The 20,233-nt window shown below is 41.4% G+C and overlaps 1 protein-coding gene across 6 annotated transcripts in view; it reads left to right on the top strand.

Annotated features, from left to right (window-relative positions):
* Nucleotides 1–20,233, top strand: part of MRVI1 (murine retrovirus integration site 1 homolog) — a 140,541-nt gene that overhangs the window by 75,732 nt on the left and 44,576 nt on the right. For 5 of the 6 annotated variants that reach the window (XM_031943105.1, XM_031943106.1, XM_031943104.1 and 2 more), the window contains 7 exons: nucleotides 7,915–8,021; nucleotides 10,041–10,111; nucleotides 11,705–11,878; nucleotides 13,674–13,754; nucleotides 14,261–14,304; nucleotides 16,953–16,988; nucleotides 17,693–18,301. In XM_031943105.1, coding sequence (XP_031798965.1) covers nucleotides 7,915–8,021; nucleotides 10,041–10,111; nucleotides 11,705–11,878; nucleotides 13,674–13,754; nucleotides 14,261–14,304; nucleotides 16,953–16,988; nucleotides 17,693–18,301 — 1,122 coding nt within the window. The remainder of the gene's footprint in view (nucleotides 1–7,914; nucleotides 8,022–10,040; nucleotides 10,112–11,704; nucleotides 11,879–13,673; nucleotides 13,755–14,260; nucleotides 14,305–16,952; nucleotides 16,989–17,692; nucleotides 18,302–20,233) is intronic. The other variant, XM_031943108.1, reaches the window with a different exon arrangement.

Here is a 20,233-nt window from a genome sequence, read left to right as displayed (position 1 = left end):
GTACAAAAATTAATCAGTCCTTCCCACACAAAAGCTGCAGAGTTAAATCCTGTTTTTCTTTCTCCACATAAACACACACACACACACACACACACACACACACACACACACACACACTTTTCTCTAGCCCCTCCTTTCTCTTCTCCCTAGACACAGAGTTTAATTTCTCAGTGTAAACCTTCAGTGGACAATGCAGAAAATTTATACTGAAAGATGGGTGACAACCAAATAAGCCTATTTTCCCCCTAACTTTTCTTTCTTTTCTTATAAATTAAACCATCACAAATATTCACGTAGACATTTCAATATGCCAAAGAGAACAAGAAAGAGGATGCTGTAAGAATCATAAAATCTTAGCTTTCAGACAGGAAGGGACAGCAGAAAGTCTAATCTAACCCTTTCATTTTACATATGAGGATACTGAGGCACAGAGGCAGTATATTACTTCCCCAAGGTTATCTTTCCCTTTAGAAACTATGAAGTCAAAACAAAACAAAACAAAAAACAAAAAAAGAAACTATGAAGTATGTAATTTCTATAACAGGTTTTTAAAAAGCATATATTTAGCTTGGCAGGATAGTAACAAAAATTGCCTTATTTGTTTATGCCCCTCTTCTGTACTTTCTAAAAGGCAAAATGGTATAGTGGATAGGGTCATGGACTTGGATTCAGGAGACCTGGGTTCAAATTCTGCTTTGTGACTATGGGCATGTCACTTAACTTAGCCGTCCCTCAGTTTCTCCATCTCTAAAATGAGAGAATTGAATTTGATAATTTCTCAAGTTTCTTCCAACTCTAAACAACCTCCCCATATTTCTTTGATTATTTTCTTTGTATTTTAAAATGTTTTGTTTTTGCTTTTGTTATTTCTTTTCCACATTTTTGTCACTGCTCACTAACTCATTGCTATGTTTTTATCAGCACAAGCAAGTCCCCTAGTCCTCCTTCTGGGTCAGAATAAGTCTGATCTTCTTCTGCCCATCTGACAACCTTTCTGCTATATGATGGTAGCCATTATACCCCCCTCTCTATCCCAATCTTCTGTTCTCCAGATTAAACACCCCAATCCATCAGTCAGTAGGCATTTATTAAGCACCAACTGTGTGCCAGGCACTTTGCTAAGCAATGGATGCAAAGAGAGGCAAAAGATGGCCTCCCTGCCTTCAAGGAGCTAACAATCTAGGGCACGGTCTCCATTCCCTTTAGCATCATGGCAGCCCTTCTCTCCCCATGCTTTGGTAACTGATGTAATGTTCTAGATGTGGTCTGAATAGAATAAGGGACAGTGAGACTTTCTTCTCCTTCCTCATCTGCTTCTGGACTCTTGGTAGCCTAAAATTACGCTCCTTTCCTTAGTCCTTATGGCGCATCTTTAGGTCACATTAAACTCATGTCTTTGTTTTTAATGCTTATTGCTGCTTTAAAAAAAATACTCATGACTGCTTTAAAAAATCATTTAAAATACTAATTTTTGCTTTAGACCCATCATTGCTTTTTTCTCAAAAAAAAAAATACTTATGCTACCACTCTTTATGTTATGTAATTAATCTGGCCCAAGTGTAAGACTTTATATTTTATCCCACTTGAATATAATCTGCATGACTTAGGACCAAAGTAAAACAGATCAGTTCTGGTGTTCATTTAGATGAATGACATGCTGATGCTTCTGAAGGACCCCAAATCCTTGAAACTTTCAGCAAATTCCCAGTTATTTCTCCCCTGATCCTCTTGATATTTGGGTTAGAATCAGTAAATTCCTTTCAATCCCATTATGCATCTAGAAGGATGCTGAGTAGATCTATTAGCACCATTCATTTTATAGAATAAAAAATGGAGACCCAGAGAGGGGAAGAGTTGAGCAGAAAATTAGTGGCAGAACCAGGACAACCCCTCACTCCCGGTTTCCTGATTCTCAGGCGAGGATTATCTTCCGCCTTTTCTTTCGACTGTCACCATTGCTAGATTTAGGTAGGATTCTCAAGGACGATGAGCTTCTCTTTTTCACTTTGCAAATTACTCTTAGAGAAAATATTCTTTTCTAAAATAATTTGTTTCTAGATTGTTTTTTCTCACAAATCAGTTAATCTGTAAGCATTTATTAAGTGTTGGTGATAAGTCAGGCACTGTGCTAAGCACTGGGGCTATTCCTCCTTCACTCCACCTCCAGAGACCTTTCCTTCCTAGCCCCCCAATGCCATTTTGTAGCTCCTTGAAATACCTCCTCTCTAGGACTGGTGATTCCCCAGGGCAGGAGTTAATACCAGGCCTGGAGAAAAAAAAAACTATTCATATGGACAAGTTAAAGGGAAACTGGCTTCTTCCACAAGCATTTGCCAGGCCTCTCAGCCCATTAAAGTCTGGAGTCCCTGTCTACTAAGCTCCTCTTTCCTTCTCCTAGTGCTTATCTTGGGTCTAGTCATGTGAAGTTGGGGTAAAGGGCGAAGGATTCCAGTTTGCAACACCGCTCTCTATTTATAGTGGGACACAGTCTGTTACGAAGCCGTTGCACATTCCTGGGAGTTTATCAAGAGAATAAATATTTAAATGTTTCTATAAGATTTATTCAACAGGAACAAAATGTGACCTATGAAACAAATTTCTCCTGGGAGTCCTGGCGAGTTTGCAATCATAGGACCTACAGGGGGATACAGACTAAGATAATAGGACTTAGAAGCCTTGCCTACTTTTCCTATTCCCTCTCTGTCCCCCAAATCTGGGAAAGGAGTTTCAAATTTTACAACAGTTAATTAATGCATTTCAAATGAGGTCTAAACAAGAATTCGTTTTTAAAAAAATGGAAGCATTCTGTATCATCTCCCTTCTCTCTTTCCCTCATCTGATCTTTGATTTTCGGGGCTCAGCACAAGAACATTTTCCCTATTGGTTAATTCTGCCTTAATCAGTGTCCCAAATTGCAATAATGAGGAGTGAAGAAATTTGGTTGTGGCTGAAAGGTTACCAAACAATACCTTTCTAATATGGCCAAGTAAAACCTCATGGCCCTAGACCTAGAAATCAGGTGCATGATGGGAGTTGAAAGGAATTTACTGACTCCAATTCAAATGTCAAAGGGTCCAAGGAGAGTTTCTGCTGAAAGTGAGCAGTAAAATGGAACAAAAACCAGATTAGTCCCGAGGGACTCTATCATGTTGGCTGAGGCTTTTCCTTGGCACATTGGCAAAGTAGAATAGCACCGATGCTCTTTGTCCGGTACTCTGGCAGCCTAAACTTAAATCACTGCCCTTTTTTGTCACTTTATAATTTTATCACATTTATTACTTTATTATAAAACTAACTTTGTCATTTTCTCTACCAGTAAAATGTAGGGGCTGGATTCAGCAACTTCAAAACTGGTGTGATCAGTGTAGTAACCAGAGCAAGAGATGCAATAATTGAGATTTCTGCTTGAGGTCAGACCATGTCGGAAGCTTCCTGTTCAGTTGGGGAGTCATAATATTGGCCCTGTAGCATATAGAAGGGAGGGTGGAATGGGGAGGGTACTGGAACATGCCTCGGGAGGACGGGTAGCTGGAACTCAGGATGTTTAGCCTAGAGAAAAAAAAGGCTTAATAAACATTTACTGTCTTCCAACATCCAAATGGCCGTCGCGGAGGAAGAAGGATTATACTTCTCATACTTGGCCCCAGAGAGCAGGAATGGGAACAATGGATGGCACTCACAGAGGGACAATATTTTAGCTCAATATCAGGAAATAGGTTCTGTCTATCAGTCAGAGCTGTCCAACAGTGTTTGCTCATGTGGTTTCCCATCACATCAAGTACTTAAGCAGAGCTGGTATTACTTCTTCACTAGTGCTGGGCTGGAATCAGAGAATCTGAGTTCAAATCTCTGTTACTTATTACCTGTGTGACCTTGTGCAAATGAGGTCTAGAAAGATTAAGGGCTCTTGAGGGCAGTTAGGTGGGACAGTGGATAGAGCACTGGCCCAGGAGTTGGGAGGATCTGACTTCAAATTCGACTTCAGACACTTGACATTTACTTGCTGTGTCACTTAATCTTGACTGCCTGGAAGGAAGGAAGGAAGGAAGGAAGGAAGGAAGGAAGGAGAAAGAGAAAGAGAGAGAGAGAGAGAGAGAGAGAGAGAGAGAGAGAGAGAGAGAGAGAGAGATTTAAGAGTTCTTGTCCAAAATCATATGGGTAATAAATGCCAGAGCCAAGATAAAAACTAAGAAAGCTAAGATCTTTTGCTTCCAAATTCAGTAATCTTTCCACTGTACTGTTTGCAGTTAAAATAGTGGGGCTTCTTACAAAGAGGAAGAAAACACTTAGAACCAAAGGAAGTTTAATTTGAAATTTTGGAAGCCATCTTATCCATCATTTCTTCTAGCACTAAAAATACAAACCTGTGAAGTTATAGAGAATTCTTGTATCAAAAAGGAGATTGGTTTAGATAAGCTAGATCCTCTGTGTGGTCTTTTTTGACACTGAATTTGTAGAATAAAAGGTCCCTTCCAGCTTTTAACTTGTATGGTTCTGAGATCTTCTGGACTTATCATCTTTTGCTTCCTTCTCCTACCTTGCCAGCCATTCAGGGTTGGAACCCTAGTAAATGACAGTTGGAATAGAGACAGATAAAATTTTGTATCAAAGGGCAATGTTTCAGAATATCATTAGAGCTTTCATTTTTAGGGGGTGGTGGGAGAAGTAGGAAGGTGGGGCAAGGAGGAGGGAAATATCTCACTAGAGGCAGCGAGGTGACAAAGAGTCCCAAACTTGGGATCCAGAACCTGAGTTCAGAATTTCACCTCTTACTAGCTGTGTGGCCCCAAGCAATTCACTCAAACTGCCTCAGAGGCAGCGAGGTGGTTTAGGAGATAGAATGTTTGACCTGGAATCTGGAAGACCTGAGTTCAAATTCTAGCCTCAGACAGTTACTAGTTGTACGAACCTAGGCAAGGCACTTAATCTCTGGACATTAAAGTTACCTCAAGTCTAAAATGAGGGTAACAACAGCACCTATTTTCCAAGGTTGTTGTGAGGACCAAATGAGACAAATTATACAAGGATAATCATAGAAGATCACATTTGCTTTGGTAATAAGGTCACAAATTTAGTACTGGAAAGGACCTTTGAGGTCAGGTGCTTGTTTTATAGATGAAGAAACTGAGGCTTAACAAATTTAAGGTTCTTGTCCAAGGTCTCATGGGAAGAAAGCTAAGACCTTCTGGTGCCAAATACACAGTACCCTGTGTTGTTAAAATAGTGGGGCCTTCTTGCACTTGAGAAGAATAAATCACATAGAAGTAAAGGGAATTTAATTTTAGAGTTTTTTCTATTTTCCAGTCATATATAAACATTTTTAACATTTATTTAATATTCTTAACATTTAGAGTTTTTTTAATTTTTAACATTTCTTTTTCTTTTTTTTTTAATTTGAGTTCCAAATTCTTACCCTTCTCCCCTTTTTCTTCTTCTTTCCTTGAGAAGGCAAGCAATTTGATTTAGTAAACTTAATTTTAAAAATTAAGTTTTTGATATTTCTTTCATTAGTAAAGTGTTCTCCACATTAACAACTAGTTGGAGTCAGTAACTGTGCTCATTTGCAGCATTTGGAATTATGACTACTCCCCTCTGCAGGTGTAGACCTTCCGTTGGTAGTTCTTCTTGGAAGAGACCTAGCACTATCAGCACAATTCTGCAACAATAGTTGTATTTCTACTGTATTGATTTGTATTCAAGCTATGATTTCCCCTCCCTGTACCCAGGGATGTTCTCTTCCTCCACAAGCACTGAATCACGCCTCTGTTCTACTTGGTACCAAGTGGGGAACTCTCAGACACCGGCCATTCAACACCTCCGACTTATTCCAGGATAACTAAATCTCTCTACTCACTCACACCCCTTCCTTCACTACTTGGGATTGTCTCCTACCTCTACAATGACCAAGATCACCCTTGAGGTTACTTTCTGCCTCCTTGCAGCTCCAGACATAATTAATGATACCTCTTTCCCACTATCTACAACCTCCCTTTTAAATTTGTAGTTAATTCTTCCACCCAATTATCAGTTTAATAAATGAACTCATTGAAAGTAGGGACTGGGTTTTTTTTTACCCTTTTTCCTTGTTCCTAGTTCACTCCAGCATAGCAGGGGATATTATTACAATTTCAACTATTATTCATTCATTTATTCTATAAATATTTACTGAGCATCTATCATGGGCAATGGCTCTAGATAAGTCACCAAAGGGAGAAAAATTCTTCCTGGAGCTTACAGTCTAGTAGGGGAGAGAAAACAAGTATAGAAATAATAATAGTTAACATTTAGCACTTACTTTATGTCAGGAACTGTGCTAAGTACTTTATAATTAGGATTTCATCCTCACAACAATCTTCTGAGGTAGCTGTTTTTATTATCCCTTTGATTTGTAACATTTGCCCATTTTTGAGGTATCCATGTTCTTGCTGAAAATTTAACAATCAGCTCTAAAACCTGTACAAACTGGTGGCAGCACACTCCTGGCTTGAGCACTAGTAGGAAATAAGCCCGGTAGGATGAAGCAAAGTTGTAAAGGGTTCTGATGATCAGACCAAGGATTTAGGATTGCATCCTATAGGTACTGGGGATCCACTGAAGGATACTGAGCAAGTGAGTGATGGCTGAATCAATGCCTCAGGATAACTGAGCCGGCAGCATATGCTACCACATCGGTCCAGATCTGGCAGAGATTGGAGAGGACTCAATCAATCAGGAGATTTTTATATACATTTCTTATTTATGGCAGACACTGGATGGTGATGCTCTCTGAATCTGCTGATTCACACCCCCAAGCAAATCTCTCTGATTCCTGAAAAGCCCATCAGGAAGTTTGCTGCGCATCTGACAAGAATTCTTCCAATCCCATTCATAAAGTTAGACAACAGGACCTGTGAATGGAAGGGGAAAATAAAGGAATTTTTTTTAACTTTACTCCTCTCAAGATTTTCCACATATCAGCCCTCCAGGTGCAGATACAAGTGGGTCGGGAGTCTGTAGCCAGTCCACATTGTGGAAGCAACTACATCTGAAAACATAAATCAGAGGAAAAGAAAGCAGCATGTGTCCAGTGCCTCCCCCTCCCTCCCAGCACCATCCCTCTCCCCAAGTGCTGCCCACTGACCTTGGATTTCCCAGTGGTTCTTGAGAAAGAACCTTTGCTCCCAGTACAGAGGCCCAACTTCCCCCTTGACAGAACTGGTCAGGTTAATGGATTAGGTAGAGAATGGGGAACACTTTTTTCTACGTAATCCAACTGAAATGCTCTTTGTATCTTTTATCAAGGAGAATCTCAATGCCCACCAGCTTATGTCTTCTGCATCCCATAGTCTAGAGATTTTGAACCTGGAGACCACAACATTGAAAATATTGTAATAACTGTATTTCAACATAAGAAACTTCCTATGTATTTTATGCATTTAAAACATGACCTTGAGAAATCCAAAGGATTTTGGCCCTAGGAGGCCAAAGGAGGTCCATCATACTAAAAAAGGGAAAGAACCCTGATCTGGCTCCCAGAAGGAGGCTGGGGGAATGTCATGTGTATCAATGAGCCAGCCACAGGGACTTTCGGTTTCATGCAACATTTGATGATGATGATGATGATGGTGATGATGGTGATGATGGTTATAGTGATGATGATGGTGATGAAGGTGATAGTGATAATGATGATGGTGAGGATGATGGTGATGATGGTGATGATGGTGATGGTGATGATGATGATGGTGATAAAGTTGATGATGTGATGATGTTGGTGATGATGATGGTGGTGATAATGATGATGGTGATGATGTTGGTAATGATGATGGGTGATGACGACATTTACATAGCACTTACTGTATGTCCTTTATAGTAATAATTAAACAGCACTTTCTGTTACTTATTTTGTACTTTATGCTTTTACCCCAAACCATTCAGGGCCCGCCTGTTGAAGAGACCGTGTGCCGAGCACCATCTATTGTCCTGCCTGGGGATGGGGATACTGCCACGCCAGATGTAGAGTATGATAAAAATCTGGTGAGCAGGTACTGTGCTTTCCCTGGGTCCCCTTATCTGTGCCCATGTCTGCCCCTGTCTGTGCTGAGCTAAAGGTTTCAGGAAAGGGATCAGACAGATAACGGTATTTGTCACAAGTCTGCACACAGGATTTTTGAAATTGAAGTTGTTTTTTGTTTGCCTTTTTGAGGGGACAGCAGAATAATTAAATGAGAGAAATGTGGGGTGTTTTTAATCATGTTACCTGCTCCCCAAAATCCCTTTCCCTTCTCTTTTGTGTGCTCTGCTCACCCCTTAAAGCCTCCTTAAACACTTCCAAAGATCAGGATTTTTGAGGGGTGAGGGGAGGCACTGGGAGAGCCCCTGGCTCAGAATCCAGCCCTCCCCCCAGATTTTAGAAGACCATGTTCATGAGCTTCTGGGGTCCCTTGTCAGTCTCATGATGAGGGGGTTCCCTTGCATATGTCTGGGCCAATGGCTATTAGGTTCAAATGAGATCGTGAGTCTTTAAAAATCTTAAATCACTAGAGATGTGTCATCTTGAGGAGTTATTTTCATCTGGACATCTGATTTCCCTGGTGGAAGGAGCTCTCCAGCCAGGGCAGAGAAGGAGCTGCTCTGCAGTTTAGTCTCAGAGAGTCTCCAGGCCCACCGAAAAGTTAAATCATTTGCAGAATCATATATTTAGTTTTCATCAAAGGCAGAACTTGAACTCATATCTTCTTGACTCCAAGGGACTAAAGAGACAGAGAGAAAGTGCCTGCCCTCCAGAGAAAGTACCTGCTTTTTAGGAGCTTATGTTCTGATGAAGGGGGTGGGAGTGGTGGCAGGATACTCAAATAAATCAATATAAGTTATATACAAAATAATTTCATGTAGAAAAATGCATAGCAATTGGGAAGGGGAGACCATACTATTAGGCACCTCAGCTGTACTCTAAAGGAAGCCAAGGATTCTATGAGAGGTGAGGGAGGTTTTCAGGCTTGGGGAGTCTGCTTGTGCAAAAGTGCTACAAGGCCAGTTTGAGTGGAACAGAATACACAAAGGAAAGAAATATGAAATGAGACTGGAAAGGAGGTGAGAGCAAAATCGCAAAAGACTTTAAATGCCAGCTTGACGGTTTTGTACTTTTTATTTCCTAGAGGTACTGGGCCATTGAAAAATTTTGATCAGGGAAGTCACAAGAATCAACTCTGTGTTTTTGACATTGTGAGTGACAGGCACACAGTCCATCATGGTGCACCATTTGAACCTCTCATAGTTTAATAAGATTTACCAAACTTTCTCGCCACCACCACCACCAATATCGCCTTTAAGGTTAGCCTTGCTCCTGCCCCAATGAGGTATCGGAAAAGGAATTTATGAATAGCTTGGCCATTGGTCATAGTGGAATAAAAAAGGAAAACTCCCAAATCCTTTTGAATTCACTGTCTAAAGGATGCTTAAAAAAGTGGTCTGAAGGGGTAACTAGGTGGTGCAGTAGATAAAACACCAACCCTGAAGTTAGGAGGACCTGAGTTCAAATCTGTCTCAGACACTTAATACGTCTTAGCTGTGTGGCCCTGGGCAAGTCACTTGACCCCAAGTGCCTCAGAATAAAAAAAGTGGTCTGAAAATGTGAAAGTCTTCTTGGTCTCCTAGTCACCAGGACCACAGGTCTCATCTCAACTTTGATGCTTATTGAGTGTGTGATTTTCCACAAGTCATTTAACTTCTAACTTCTATACCTTAGTTTTCCTTCTTTATTAGAAAAAAAAAAGAGGGGGTTAAATGGGATGAGCTAATAAAGGGGACAACATTTTAAACATTGGACTTATGACCATAGAATAGGGGCCCTAAAATATGCCATAAGAAACTTGAGAAAGATCTCTGTCAGCCGAGGAAATCCAGAGGAGTCCCTGACATGAGAGGATTTCAGCAGGTAGAGATATGGAGGGAGAGTCTTGCAGGGGCCAGCCTGCCTTGATGTTCAAAGGCAGGGATGGGCCGGATCAGGTAAAGCTTTATCCCCTTTCCTTCTTCCCTCAACCCGACGTTCTGTTTTCCAGACCTCGCAGCCCTCGTCATCGGCTTTCTAACCGACACATGAAGACTTCCCTCACGTCCCTGACATCTGTGGGTAAGGAGCACAGCAGCTGGGTGGAAGTCTCTGCTGCTCAAGCCTTTGGTGTCCCGATCTAGGAAAAAGGACATCAAAAAGCGCTGAAGCAGTCGGACACGGTGGCCTTTTGGGCCACTTGTTGTATGGCTGGAGCTTATATCTGCGGTCCCCGGGGTACCAGCTCCCCTGCTATTGGCTACTCCAGGGCTTGTCCAGCTCTGCTTAGCACCTCCTTTCAGACCCTCACAGGGGAGAAATGATGCAGGGGCAGGGGCACAAGCACAAAGAAACCCACACCAGCCATGAAATCAGGCTTTCAGGGTTGGTGGGAAAATTGGGCAGCCCCCCATGAACTCTGGCTGGTAGCCAAAGGGGATCAGTCAGAGGCTTTCAAAGACCAAAGAATGTGTTCTCTTTAACTCATCTCTAATTCAAGGGAGTATGAGGGAGAAGAGGCCAAGTACAGAGAGAGACTCCTAAAGGTTACTCTCCTTCAGATCAGATTCTAAGGAAATGTAAGAAACAGGTGGCTAATCAGTCACTTGAGAAGGAAAAGGAGGAGGAGGAAAAGGAGGAAGAGGAAAGGAAGAAGAAGGAGGAAGAAGGAGGAAGAGGAGGATGAATGGAAGGAGGAGGAGGAAGAGGAGGATGAATGGAAGGAGGAGGAAGAGGAGGATGAATGGGGGAAGAGGAGGATGAATGGAAGGAAGAGGAGGAAGAAAAGGAATAAAGGAAGGAGGAGGAAAAGGGAGAAGAGAAGGAGGAGGAGGAAGAGGAGGAATGGAAAGAGGAGGAGGAAGAAAGGAAGAAGGAGAAGGAAGAGAAGGGAGGAAGAAGAGGAGGAGGTTTCTATTTAAATTTGACACCCTATGACTTGGGCAAACCAGCACTGAACTCCATGGGTTACTCTCTGTATGGATTCAGATGGAGAAGACCTGAGTTTATATTTCAGCTTTGCTATTCTGCAGTTATGAGAAATTCCCTTCCTTCTCTGGGTCTCACCTTCTTCTTTTATAAAATGCAAAGTTAGCCAGATCGGGGGTTCTCCAAGGGCCTCTTGAAGGCCTTCCTTCTGGCCCAGGCCCTGCCTACCGCTGCAGTGTGCTGCCTGCTCTTCCATGTCTTACATCAGGAAAGTTGCAGACCAATAATGGGAGATGCAAAACTGCCTTCTGGGGAAATAAGAAAGAGATGGAGAAGAGGCAGAGGATGGGAGGGAGAGAGCGGGGAATCCTACAGGCCAGGTTTCGGGGCTTGATAGCCAGGAACTCTGCTCTGGAGCATGTAGTATAATTCCTGTGTCAAAGAAGCAACTGAACTAGACCAAAACTTAGAGGTCATTTAGTCCAATCCCAACCCTTCTTGCTATAAGTCCCACTAGTCTATATGACCCTATCTATACCCCATGAGCCTAAATTGGAAAGGTGGGGAGGGCAGCAGAGCCAGGAGAATGGGCTCCAGCCTAAGCAAGTGGAATTTTCAGGGGCTGGTGAGAAGACGACGTAGTGCTCCCAGGAATAGTCTGTTAAAAAAAAGGTGGCTTCCTCTCAGTCTCCCCAACTCTCATCATCTCCATGCATTCACTTGCCCATGTAAACTTGCCGTCCCCAGACAATGCAGGCCATATCATCCATCTGGTGAACGACCAGCTGCCAGACATCAAAATCTCTGAGGAAGATAAGAAGAAAAACCTCGAGCTCCTTGAAGAAGCCAAGAGAGTGAGTGAGCGTTTCCTGACCAGGAGAGGCAGAAAATCCCGGAGCAGCCTGCCTGATTCTCCTTCAGGTAGGGAGGAACCTCTGGCTAATAGGGATCCACTGGGGTCTGGAAGGCAGCACCTCTGAGAGCAGGGTACACTCTGTGTAGAGTCTGGTCGTGGCTCATTCAAAGCTCAGAAGTTTTAAATTAAATTAAATTTTATATTTGAATTTAATATTTGAATTAAATTTGTATATTTTAAATTAAATTTTAAATGCTATTCAAACATAATTTTTTCAATTAACAGGCACTTATATTCTTTCTCTTGCCTATTCCCAATTGAAAAGAAAAAGAAAAATCTTATAACAAATATTTATTGTCAAGAAAAAATTTTGGGAGGTGTTTCTGCAGGGGGTTTCCTTTACCTTGGCAACAGGTAAACAAAGCCTGGTCCCCCAAAACTTACAGACCAAGCTGGCAAATTTTATCTTTAGAGACAAACCTAGCAGAATGAGAAAGAAACCTTTGATATCCAGGAACTCTGCTCTGGAGCATATAGTATAATTAGTTCTAAGTTGGGCAAACCAGCACTGAACTCCATGGGTTACTCTGTATGGATTCAGATGGAGAAGAGCTGAGTTTATATTTCAGACAACAAAGCCTGGTCCCCCAAAACTTACGGACCAAGCTGGCAAATTTTATCTTTAGAGACAAACCTAGCAGAATTGTTGTAGCCTAGCTGGAATTCTCTCTCCATGGTATTGAAGTGAAAGACCCTCCGTCGGAGGTTCATTTTGGAGCAAAGCTGGAAGCTTCAGTTCTCCAAGACAGAGAAGTGAGAAAAGTCCCTTACTTCTCAATTGAAAAACTACCTGGACTTTATGGAATAGCTCTAAACCCATGAAGCTGTTGCCTTACCATCATCCTTTCTTCCTAATGTTCCCTTATCCCTACCCTCACCCCCATCCCTCATCATCATGTTACTATGTCCCCTCTTGCTGGCAGCTTCTGTCTCTGAAACAGGTCCCAGGCCTGGACAAGGCTCCCAAGCCTTGTATAAGAAAGGCAGTCCACATGTTCATTACTTTCTCTCTCTGGGCCTGTTTCCTCATCTATAAAATTAGGAAGTAATATATATGCAAAATCAGTAAATCTGTAAAATTAGATGACCTCTAGAGGTTTCTGAGAAAGAGAAAGAGAAGGAGGAAGGAAAGGAGAGAGGAAGGAGGAAGGAAGAAAGGAGATGAAAGGGGGGGAAGGAGGTAGAGAGGAAAAGGGAAAGAGAGAGAGGGAGGGAGGGAGAGAAGGACAGAGGGAAAGATGGAGGGAGGGAGAGGGAGAGGAAAGAGAGATAGAGAGGATCGGAAAGAGAAAATAAAGAAGGGAAAGAGAGAAGGAGGGAGGAGGAAAGAGGGGGAGAAAGATACAGAGAGAAAAGGGGCAAAGGAGGAGAGAAGGAAGGAGAAAGATAGAAAAGGAGGCAAAGAAAGAGAGAAGGAGGGAAAGAGAAAAAGAAGGGGAAAAGAGAATGAGAGAGGAGAGAGAGAGACAGAGAGAGGTAGATGGGGAGAAAAATAGAATGAGAAAGAAAGAGGGAGAGAGGGAGGGAAGGAGAAAGATGGAAAGAAAAAGAGAGAAGAAACAAAACAGCTCTTATCCTGAAGGAATTTATATTCTATCAGGGAGACAACATGTAAATAAATAAGCATATATTCTGTGTATGTATGTGTGTCTATATATACATCCACAATACAAAATATAAGTATACCTGTGTGTATATATACCCATGTGTGTTTAAACCTACTTATGCTTGTGTGTGCATGTCCACTCACCTGTCTGTCCCTTGAGGGGCTGACATGGCTTTCGATGCTTGTTCACGCAGCCATTTCACCAAACCTCAGTCCTGGGGCTTCTCCTGCGGCGTCCGGAAGCAGCTCCCTCAGCAGCCCACCCTCACCACCAGGTAAAAGGAACTGCGTATTTAAGCCAACGCTTTGTAACTCTATGTTCCTGCTCCTGCCTGCCAAGCCACTGCCCACCTGTGGGAGAGAGCCAGCTTCCCTGTCCTTCCCCTGGGGGTCCCTGCCATGACCTCAACTTCCCTGTCCTTCCTCTGGGGGTCCCTGCCACAATCCCCTCCTGGTTCCACCTTGCCCCAGCCCAGCTTCAGATTGTAAGGCAGATTAAGGAGTCAGTTGACTCTTCCTTTCAGCAGGGGACCCGTTTGAGGAGGGCACATGAGGGAGGCTGGCCACTGGATCAGGCCTGGGTTAGGAAGGAGCCCATGATAATAGGTCAGGTTATGGAGATAATAATTGGGATCAGCTGCAGGATGGTTTCACCGGACCAAGGGTAGCATAGAACGGTGAATAGAGCACTAGGTGGTTAGACCTGGGTTCCGGTCCTGTCTGGACACTGCCCCTGATTGGGCTGTATCTTCCCAGCTCTCTGTCCTCTCTATTATTCCAGGCTCCGAGGTTTGTGCTGCCCCACTCCCAGGATCTCCACTACAGGTAAGAATACACATCTTTGGTTAGACATAGAATGTTACAAAGTTTTCAACCCAGAACAGGGTCCCCACTGATGGACTGTTCTTCCCCTGAACCAACATCATGCTGGCAAAGGTTTAACAACAGGCTCTCCAGAAAAATGCATGCTCCAAAAAAGTTTGCTAAACACACTTTTAAATTTAATTTGCATTATTAACATTTTCTCAAGCTTGGATGATCAACAAAACAATAAATCAAAACCTCATTTATAGCATTTACCTATTACTGAGATAAAAATTCTCACATTGAAAATTCAGTAGTCCTGGCCAGCTCCAACCCACCCCTGCCATGAACACACTGGAGTTTTTGGGAGAGAGTGTGAAATCAACCAACAGAAGGAGGTCTTAGGACTATGGGAATAATAATAATATGCACTGATGTAGATCTCTATGTTTAAATGTTATAGATAGATAGATAGACAGATGGATAGATATACATACATATGTCTACATGTAAATGTAAATAGATAGATGAATGAATAGATGGATAGATGGATAGACAGACAGACAGATAGATGAATGGATAGATGAGATAGATGGATGGATGGGTGAATGGATAGATGAATGGATAAATGGATAGATAGACATAGGTAGATAGATGGATGAATGGATAGATGAATGGATAAATGGATGGATGGATGGATAGATAGATAGACAGATAGATTAATGGATAGATGAGATAGATGGATGGATGGGTAGATGAATGGATAAATGGATGGATAGACATAGATAGATAGATAGATCGATAGATAGATGGATGAATGGATAGATGAATGGATAAATGGATGGATGGATGGATGGATAGATAGATAGATTAATGGATAGATGAGATAGATGAATGGATAGATAGAATGATCTGAAGGCTTTGTGATACAATGGAAAGAGCACTTAATGTGGAATTAGAGGACTGGCAGTTCTTCCTCTCACTCACTTTGTGTGTCTTTGGACAAATCCTTAACCTCTCGTCTAGACCTCAGTTTCTTTATCTGCAAAATGTGTGTAGCATGTGATATATCTGCTATCACACACTGCTTCATCTATGACACAATGGTCCTGCCTTGCACTTTCAGGTTTACAAGGCCATTTGTTTGTGAGATAGGAAGCTGTGAAAGTATTATTTTCTCTACTTGATAATTTAGGAACCTTAGCGTCAGAGAGATGAAGCTATTTAACATCAGTTCCATAGTCAAGAAGGTTTGGAGCTGGGTTAGAACCCAGATTTTTGTCTCTGGACCCTTCTCTTTGCATAGCATCCATGCTTCTCTGTATCCAGTGTGAATGTTGTTCTTTGGATCCTGCTGGCTTTTGTCCTGTGTCATCTCATGAATTTATTCATATTTCTTCTTATCCTTCCCATTTGTCAAGACTTATGGAACCATCACATTTTTTTCTGTTAATGTATCATTCCCATGGTCCGAGGCAGACCTCTTTCCAGGATTTGTTGGTTTGTTTTTTTCTTTTTGTCAAAACATCTTTGACTATTTTTGTCCTAATGAGTCAGAAAGGTGCTCCCTCCCACTCCAGAATAGGACACCGATTTTTAAAGCAGGAAAGGACCTTAAAATTATCTAGTCCTATCTCTCTTCACTTTAATCAACCAGCCAGTCAGTCAATAAATGCACTGCCAGGCACTGTATTAAGTGCTAGGGATACAAAAAGTGGCAAAAATGTTTATTCCTTTAGGAGGATTGTGTTGACTCCCAGAACTGGCCAGGTTTCTGGAATTAACATAGACCTGACATAAAGGATATTCATTCATAAAGGCACCATGAAAATGAACAATTTTGGCCTCCAGATGCTGCTTACATTAGTACCATCTGCTCTGAACATTTCCCTCATTTGTGGCTAGTCATGTGAGATCTGGAGGAAGAACTTTTTTTGCATTTCCAGACTATAATCAATGCCTGACATATAATAGATACGTAACAAATGCTTATTGACTGACTGAATTTGAGAACTGAGTATTCATATCTTCTGTCAATTTGCCCATTGGAGAATGGGCCTTATATTTAGAAATTTGTGTCTATTTCTTATAGATTCTAAATAGGAAATTTTTATCAGTAAATTTGCTACAAATAATTTTTCTCAATCTGTTTTTTATTTTCCTGATTTTGGTTACATCATCTTTAATTTTAAAAAAAATTTTATCATCTACTTCATTAGCATTCATAAAACATGGAAGTAAATATTTTTAAATGAAGAGCAAAATCTTGCATTTTAATGTGCATCAATTGATTATGCAAAGACTCTAATATTTAACAAGATAGAACCAAATAAATTAACAAATAGCAAGGACAATTATTGTTCTATTGGCCAGCTTTATTTCTTTTCTGCTTTCTTGCCTCTGTCTCCCTCCTTCTTTCTACTATATAATTATAGGGTTTGTATACCTAAGCCCTCCCTCCTTTTTATGATATTTTCAGGATAATGTCCCAGCAATGAAGTTGTCGGGTTCAAGAGTATTGTCATTTTTGTTATATTGGTTTCTACTTTGCAAAATCTCTTTATATTTACATAGTTAAAGCCATTTTTTTGTCTCAACTAAGAGGGCAACATTTCAAGAAGCAACAGTTTGTTTAAAATATTTAATGTTGGTTTATTTCTTGCTTGCAGAAGGGAGATGAGCCCTCATTTCACCTTGACCTACCTGTAAGTCTCCTTTTCCTATTCAGTTTTAACAATCTTTGTGCAAGGTCCAGAAGTTTACATCACAAGAAGAAAATGCTGGTGATGTCAGGCCACTGGACAGCATTTGTTGGGAGGGAAGGGAAAACAATTCTGTATGATTGGATGCCAGAAATTGGCTGGCACACCTGTTATTTTTAATGATGATGCTCCTTGGTGAGGAGCCAAGCTTGGCAGGAAGTGAGGTCATGGGTGAAACCTTATTTAAGGGAGCCTTGGTTCTAGGGTCAGAGTCCAAGTTTCTGGAGGGGAAGAGGTGAGGATGAAGGCTAGAGCATCACTTCTTCCCCTTCATCAGACTCAGAATTTCCTTCTTGGTTTTAAGACCTAGATTGAAATTCCTTTCTTTGTTTCTGGCTTGGATTGAGTATCAGAAAACCTGAATTCAAATTCTAATTCAGCTTCTTCCTATCTGTGTAACCATGGGAAACCTTTCTGGTCCTCAGTTTCTATCACCACAAAAATGAAGAGAATTAATTAGATGGCCTCTAAGTTCCTGTCCAGTTCTAAACCTACAATTTACCTATTAAGTATGCCCATTCTACAGATGAGGACATTGAGGCTGAAAGGTTAAGTGTTTCTCTTATCATCCCACAGCTGGGAAGGTTCCTTCTTGATCTGGCATGAGGTGTATCTACCTGTATCTAATCACAGCCTTGTTCTTTTAGAATGTCACCAAGGGGCTAACAGACCGAAAGCAGAATGACCAAAGGAAGGTGTCTCAGGGACGACTGGCTCCACGTTCCCCCACTGTTGAGAAATCCAAAGAGACGTTATCTGAACAAAAAGAAAATTTTGATCCCCTTAAACACATAGAGAACAGTACACCCAAAGTCCTGGCTTCTGGCGGAGGAGGAGGGAAAATGTCCCTGAACAGCCCGGCAGGTGCTGGGGAAAAAGACCCAGGGAAGCAGCTTCTTAAGAAACCCAAGGAGAGTGACCCGCCCCCAAAAAGTCACCCCCAAGGCCCAGGGCCAGCTGCCCAAGGGCCCCAGGGAAAAGGCCCAGCCTGGGAGCCATCAAACTCCAAGACCCCCTCAAAAGCTGACCTCAAGCCTTCTGGATTCCGACCTCCTCTTCAGCGGGGGGTGTCCTGGGACAGTAACCCCTTGGAGCAGGGGCCAAAGGACAAGGTCCTCACCAAACTGGCAGGTGCAGAAGAAGAGAAACGCTTTCCCAGCAAAGGTGGCAACAAGCTCCCCAAATCATCAGGATTCAAAGATTTTCAGATCCAGGTTCAACCTGTACGAATGCAGAAACTGACCAAGCTCAGAGAGGTTTGTTCTTTGTAAGAAAAGAGTGGGCTAGACTTGGGAATAAAATGGGTATTCTTGGGAATAAAGTGGGTACCCTTGGGAGCAAAGTAGACTAACCTTAGGAGCAAAGTGGACTAGCCTTGAGAACAAAATGGGCTAGCCTTAGGAACAAAGTGGGTTAGCCTTGAAAGCTAAGTGGGCTAGCCTTGGAAGCAAAGTAAACTAGCCTTAGGAGCAAAGTAGATTAGCCCTAGGAACAGTGAATTAGCCCTAATATAGTGAAAGAATACTGGATTTGGAGTCAGAGGACCTGGAATCAAATCTCAGTTTTGCTACTTACTATCTGTAACCTTGGGTAAGGCACAGAACCTCTCTGGATCTCAGTTTCATCATGTGTAAAATGAAGAGACTGCCTTTTTAGGTCTTCAGCTCTAAAACTATGATACTATGATCTCACTTCACTTCTCCCGTAGTCTTTAAAACTGGGAGCTAAAGTAGGTCTAGATTTGGGCACTGAGGATGTTCCTTTTTTACGTGTGGGACAAACTTTCATAATAATCTTTTTATACACATCCATGCATATATGCACATACATACACACACATATAAAGTAATTTGTCTAGGGCAACATATTTACTGGTGAAAATGTCTGAGGCAAGATTTTAACTCAGATCTTCATGGCTCCGAGTGTTATGCTCTAGCTATTGTGCCTTGAGGGTAGAGAGTAATTTTTCATCTTTTTATCACCCAGACATATAAGTCTGAAAAACCTTAGATATCTATATCTATACAGATGGATATATGTATATGTATGTATGTATGTTTGGCCTCTGGTTAGGAAATGCCTTCTACCAATGCACACAAACTTGTGATTTCTTCTGTTAAGGACCATGCCTGGGTGAAGGGACAGGTCAATTCTCCAAGAGCCTCCCCAGCTGTGGATCATAACATCTGAAGGAGTTACAGGGCAGCCTTTGCTGACACAGGTGACTGAGAATGAGATAAATTAGAGGCAGAGGGAGGAGGAGAGAGGTCAGACAATACAATGGCCTCTCAGTCAGAGAGGTCAGACAATGCAACTGCCTCTCAGGCTCTTTGTATCATCATCATCCTCCTCTCACAGGAAGAGATCCATCCTACAGGTCTGAGTTAGACCTCCAGCAGCCACTGGCAGGTGGCTCCCATTTCACAATATTCTTTAACTTCTAGTCTTATAAGGCTGCTTAGTAAACTGAGAGGCTAAGTACTTTGCCTAAGGTCACACAGCCAGTGTGTATCAGAAGTAAGCCTTACATTCAGATCTTCCTGACTCAGAGGCTGGCTTTCCATCCTTTATTCCATGTTACCTCTCATTAATACAATAATTATTATATTATAATTATTACATATTTATAATATATCATTATATACATAGTATAGTATATAGCATATAATATATTAAGTAATCATCATATATGTTTATATCGTTATTTATATATTGTTATATATATAATATGTATTTTATGTTTATTATATTTATATATTTATAACAGATTTATCATGTATATTATATACAATATATAATATTTTGTATAATATATGAATATGATTATTACAAGTAAATTATACATGACATTTATTATATATTTATTATATTATGCATTATATATTTTAGTGGTTATTATATTAATGAGAGACATTGTAGAATTACAATTAATATTAATAATTATTGTTCTTATTATATTTGATCCAGTGAGCATTGCTAAGGGCAATACTATATGCAGAAGGTTGTTCTAGACACCAAGTGACATTTTGGGCCCAGTGTGAGCTTTTCGCTCAGCTGTGAACCCCTCCTGCAGACACTCCTCCACTGAAGGAGATCGCCCTTGCTCTCTGACTGACTTGCCTCAGCACCAAGCAGTGTTGATCTGAGCTCTTTCAGACTCATCTACCTGAGTGATAAAAAGATGAAAA

This window comes from Sarcophilus harrisii, chromosome 6 (genome assembly GCF_902635505.1).
Source record: "Sarcophilus harrisii chromosome 6, mSarHar1.11, whole genome shotgun sequence".
In the NCBI taxonomy this organism is placed as follows: domain Eukaryota; kingdom Metazoa; phylum Chordata; class Mammalia; order Dasyuromorphia; family Dasyuridae; genus Sarcophilus; species Sarcophilus harrisii.
Note: the sequence above shows the minus strand (reverse complement) of the source record. Positions and strands in the feature narration are given on the sequence as shown.